Raw genomic sequence first — 5583 nt, forward strand, 5'->3', positions numbered from 1 at the left:
CACATTTCCTAATCAACAATCAAAAAAGCCTTACATCAACCCTCATTCAACTAATCATGAACATATCACCATCATTTTATTCCTCCTCGTGTTCTTCAGATCCAAGAAAAAGGAAGAAGAACAGAAGAAGCTGGCGGAGGAGGAGCAGGACATGAAAGAGGAGTCGGAGGAAGAGGAGGGAGAAGATCATCTCACGTCATCCAGGAAGGGGACGGTAAAAGGGGAGGAAGAGGGAGAGGGGGAAAAAAGATGAAGCAAGTGGGACGGGGAGAAAAGAGGAAGCAAATGGGAGGGGGAGAAAAGAGGAAGCAAGTGGGAGGGAGAGAAAAGAGGAAGCAAGTGGGAGGGGGAGAAAAGAGGAAGCAAGTGGGAGGGGGAAAAACGAGGAAGCAAGTGGGAGGGGGAGAAAAGAGGAAGCAAGTGGGAGGGGGAGAAAAGAGGAAGCAAGTAGGAAGGGGAGAAAAGAAAAAAGCGAGGGCAAGGTTGACGGACAGCATCATGACGAGGCCAACCACATGTAGCATCCAGCCGCCTAAATACATGAAAGCTGGCTGGCTGGCTGGCTGGTTGGCTGGATGATTGGATAAATGGATGGCTGGTTGGATAATTGGATGGATGGATGGATGGCTGGATCGATGGCTTTCATGATTCTTGATCTCGATCTAAGATTCACATATAGATCTAGCCTAGATCTGGATCTTAGAATCTATAATGCACAGAAAGAAAAATCCGCTTTCAATATTCAATAGGTTTTCGAAGTATCACAGATCTAGATTCTACTTTCATTTTAATTATTTTTCTTGATCTCGATTTAGATCTAAATCAATATTCTAGATCTAGATTCCAGATCTCATCTAGACACTGTGCACAAAATACAGTCATCCTTCGGCATGCCCGCTAAATCCACTGCCGGAGAAATCTACTTTTGTGGCGTCCATCCTTGTTATTGTCATGTCTCACGTCCCATGCTGTTCGGTAAACTTGCTTAGTCCTGTTCCGACGTTTAGTATCTGTGTATCAACTTTCTTGAGTGTACTGTTCCGATATTAAGTATCTGTGTATTTGAAACTATGAACTTCCTTGATGTGCGCATGCGCGATAAAGTAGTCTTCAGTCTTCATGACAACAACAAAGTCTCGAGATCCGAACTTGTTTTCTCTGTCAGTGTCGAGTGAGTGGAGCTTTTGATATGCTGCTGATTCTAGATCTGGAAAGTAAATGCTAGTTCTGGTATTCCTACATTGGTGACCCCGACGTGAGTAGACCTAAAAGTTTCACGGCTTAGTATAATTAAATATAGAAGTCGATCGCTGCTCTGCTCTACCTTGCTAGACCTCGGACATCGATTCACGCTTGTCGGCATACTATAACTATTACTAATTACCGCTACGTACCGGGTATACAACAACTCGTTATAATGAATACTGAGTAAGCTATACTGGAACTGGTGCAGGCTATACGTAGCCAGACTGTATCAGCATCGGCTGTGTCAGCGGTTGCCTTTAAGGCCCCGGCATTCTGGGCAACCAATGCGACGGCATGGTTTCTTCGTCTAGAATCTTCTTTCGCCACCCACGCGCCCCCCATAACAAACGACCTAACGAAATTTCATCACGTTGTGCAGCTTTTGGACTTTACCATGTCACGACGTGTCCAAGCGGTCATAGAGCATCCCCCAGACACAGGAAAATACTGCGCCCTAAAGAAAGCGAAAGCCTTACTAGAGGCTTACGAGGCTACCCAGCTTCAAAAGGACACCGCATTACTCAACATGAATGGCTTGGGAGACCGCAGGCCCTCAGAGCTCCTCCAACACATGAGGTCGCTGAACTCTGACCCAAGAACCTTTTTTCGTGCCTTTTACTTTAACCGACTACCCACGGAGGCTCGTCGCATTTTAGCCCAAACTCCAGAGGTCGACCTTGAAACTCTCGCTAAGACAGCCGACCGCATCTTGGAAGTAGACCTGCCTACCCCAGGTGTCATGGCTACAGCGCACGACAAACACTACGATTCTGCGTTACCTGACATCCCGTCATTCGCTCCACCAGCTTTCAATTCTTCAAATCCAAACTACAAAAGAAAGAGAGTACCCCGGTTTGCCAAACCTCAGTCATGGAGGACGGATCAGCCACTCATGTTCACATTATGTAAATACCACACACGTTTCGGCCAAAATGCCAAACGTTGCGAAAGCACTGTGGAAGGTCGCCCACGCGCTATGTTCCCAGGAACCACGCAGCAACAGGGAAACGACAAGGCCAGCGGACACTAGAAGTAGAGGGCAACGCTAGCCAAATCGAGGCCCTCCAAACCTGCTCGGTCAACTTCGGTACTGTCTCAGTTGCTGACCTACTTTTCGGACGATCTTTCCTCGTGGACACGGGAGCGGAAGAGTCTGTTTTCCCCGCTCTTCCACCTGATAGAAAACGACCTCGGGGACCCAGTCTCGTGGCAGCTAATGGATCAGCAATCTCAACATATGGAAAGCGCACCATCCCTCTCAAACTATGCAAAAGGTCTTTCTTCATACAAGAGTTCTATGTAGCAGATGTGACACAACCCATTCTGGGTGCAGATTTCTTTGCCAGTCATCGACTAGCAATAGACTTGGCTAACAAGAGATTGGTGTCCCTAGATGGTGGCCTCATCATTCCAGTGCAGCCCACCAGGTCTCAGCGTCCGGGCATCCACAAAGTCCACTCACGTTTTGAGGCAATACTAAAGGATTTTCCTGAACTGTTAGTACCTACTTTTGAAAGCAACAATCACGGTATCGTTCATCACATCCCCACTACTGGACCTCCGGTTCATGCTCGTGCACGTCGACTAAACCAGGAGAAGTTAGCTGCTGCTAAATCTGAGTTTGATGAAATGGAGCGCCTCGGCATTGTACGCCGCTCATCCTCCCCCTGGTCATCGCCATTACACATAGTCAAGAAATCCAATGGAGGCTGACATCCGTGCGGAGATTACAGGTGGTTGAACAACATCACTAGGGACGACCGCTACCCTCTCCCTCATATCCAAGATCTGAACGCCAACCAACGAGGCAAAAATGTGTTCTCCAAGATTGACCTCATCCGGGGCTATATTATAATCAGATTCCGGTTGCAGACGAGGACATTTCGAAGACAGTGGTGATCACCCCGTTTGGTCTATATGAATTCCTGAAGATGCCCTTTGGTCTAAAAAATGCAGCTCAGGCCTTTCAACGGTTCATGGGTGGAGTACTACATGGCCTTGACTGCTGTTTTGCGTACCTCGACGACATACTGGTAGCCAGCAATACACCAGAACAACACGAGACCGATCTTCGAATGGTTTTCCGTCTGTTGGCTGCAAACGGTTTAGTCATCAACGCCAAAAAAATGTTGTTTCGGACAGTCGTCAATGACATTCCTGGGACACTCAATTTCCTCTTCTGGAATCGAACCTCTACCGGAGAAAGTACGATCTATCACAGACCTCCCAGTGCCGACTGACAAAAAAGCCCTCCAACGGTTTCTGGGAATGTTGAATTTTTACCACCGGTTCCTTCCAGGCCTGACCAAAACTATCTTACCGCTGACAGAATCGACAAAAGGCAAAGTCAAGAAGCTGCACTGGACAGCCGAGTGTCAAGCTGCCTTTCAGAGCACTAAATCTACCTTGGCCTCTGCGGTCATGCTTCACCACCCAAACCCTCACGCAGAAACACGTCTCTCATTGGACGCGTCAGACTCAGCTCTGGGGGCAGAGCTATCTCAACTCCACAAAGGTCTTTGGCGACCCATCGCTTTCCTTTCCAGGAAACTGACACCCACTCAAAGCCGATACTCCGCCTTTGATCGGGAGTTGCTAGCGATATACAGCGCTACAAAGCATTCCCGCCATTTCCTGGAAAGCAGAACCTTCAGCATCTTCACTGGTCACAAGCCCCTAACCTATGCCATAAACAGTTTGGCGGATAGGTCCCCACGTCAAGAGCGACAACTTTCATACATCGCCGAGTTCACCACTGACATCAGACACATTAGTGGTTCAGAGAATTTTGCTCCTGACACTTTGTCCCGTGCCCCTGTGATTGAACTAGAACCCCTAGTGGAATCCACATCCAGCGTCCCAGCCATCGACATGAAAAAGATGGCAGTAGATCAAAGCATCGACCAAAAAATTGCGACACTGCGTAATCATCCAGGGTCACTGAAGCTTACAGACATTCCTTTTCAGGGCACATACGTCCTGTGCGACATGTCTATGGGCCACCCTCGCCCTGTCGTACCCCCATCATGGACCAAAACTGTTTTTGAGGCACTGAACAACCTTTCTCACCCTGGACCCAAACCCACGATCCGCGCCATCTCAGCACGCTACATTTGGCCAGACCTGAAGAGAGAAGTGAAGAACATGTTCGCACCTGCCACGCATGTCAAGCCAGCAAAGTTGGTCGACATACAAAAGCCCCGCTGAATACCTTCTGACCTCCTGACAGACGATTCGGAGATATACATCAGGCCCTTGTTGGTCCTCTCCCCTCATCAGAAGGATACACCTACTTGCTAACGATTGTTGACAGATTCACAAGATGGCAGGAAGCCATTCCCATCCAAAACGCAGAAGCTATCACGTGCGCCCGGGCCTTACTGCGCAATTGGATTTCACGTTTCGGCGTCCCAGACTCTGTCACCACAGACCGAGACCCTCAGTTCACCAGCGCGCTGTGGCGCGAACTTCACGCTGTACTCGGTGCTAGCCCCAGACACACCACAGCGTACCACCCCAAGCTAACGGGCTGGTCGAAAGATTCCACCGTGATCTTAAAGCTGCCCTAAAAGCAGGCCTCACGGGACCACGCTGGATGGATGAGCTTCCCATTGTTCTCCTCGGACTCAGGTCCACCTGGAAGGAAGACCTCGATGCTTCACCAGCACTTCTCACATACTGCACTAACATCCGAGTACCTGGAGATTTCATGCCAACTCCCTCTACGGACAAACTGCACCCCAACAACACATTTGTCCTGGATCTTCAAGAAACTATGAGAAGGCTCAACCCTTACCCTCCCACCCAACATGGTCCACAGCGTAGCTTTATGCCAAGAGATATAATGTCAGCTGATCAAGTTTTTCTACGGCATGATGCCCACAGAGGTCTACTTATGAGGCCTTACGACCTTACCATTCCAGGTCCTGTCCAGGACAGACAAACACTTTGTTATTCAAAAAGATGGACAATCCATTCGAGTGTCCAACGACAGACTGAAACCAGCCTAGGGGAAACAACAACCCTACCAACCTCTACCAACACCCACTCAGGCTTCCAAGCCTTCGTTGAAACTAGACTTAACTGACCCAGAAGAATTCCCTTCGCTGAAGAACAACACTCCTCCAACGGTTACAACGCGGGCTGGTAGACTTGTGCGGACACCAGCCAAATACAGAACACTTTAGTTTAGATTTTATTCTAGTATAATAATTTAGTTTTTATGTCCATCAGTATAGTGACGTTCTGGGGGGAGCTGTGTGGCGTCCATCCTTGTTATCGTCATGTCTCACGTCCCATGCTGTTCGGTAAACTTGCTTAGTGTACTGGTTCGACATT

The 5583-nt window shown here is 48.6% G+C and overlaps 1 protein-coding gene across 1 annotated transcript in view; it reads left to right on the forward strand.

The window, feature by feature from the left end:
* LOC106013343 (cilia- and flagella-associated protein 251-like) overlaps window positions 1–286 on the forward strand; it is a 3913-nt gene extending 3627 nt beyond the window's left edge. The window contains exon 2 of the mRNA XM_013088814.1: window positions 100–286. Coding sequence (XP_012944268.1) covers window positions 100–253 — 154 coding nt within the window. The 3' untranslated portion in view covers window positions 254–286. The remainder of the gene's footprint in view (window positions 1–99) is intronic.
* Window positions 287–5583: the final 5297 nt, after the last annotated feature.

This window comes from Aplysia californica, unplaced genomic scaffold (assembly GCF_000002075.1).
Source record: "Aplysia californica isolate F4 #8 unplaced genomic scaffold, AplCal3.0 scaffold00816, whole genome shotgun sequence".
NCBI classification, from domain to species: Eukaryota; Metazoa; Mollusca; class Gastropoda; order Aplysiida; family Aplysiidae; genus Aplysia; species Aplysia californica.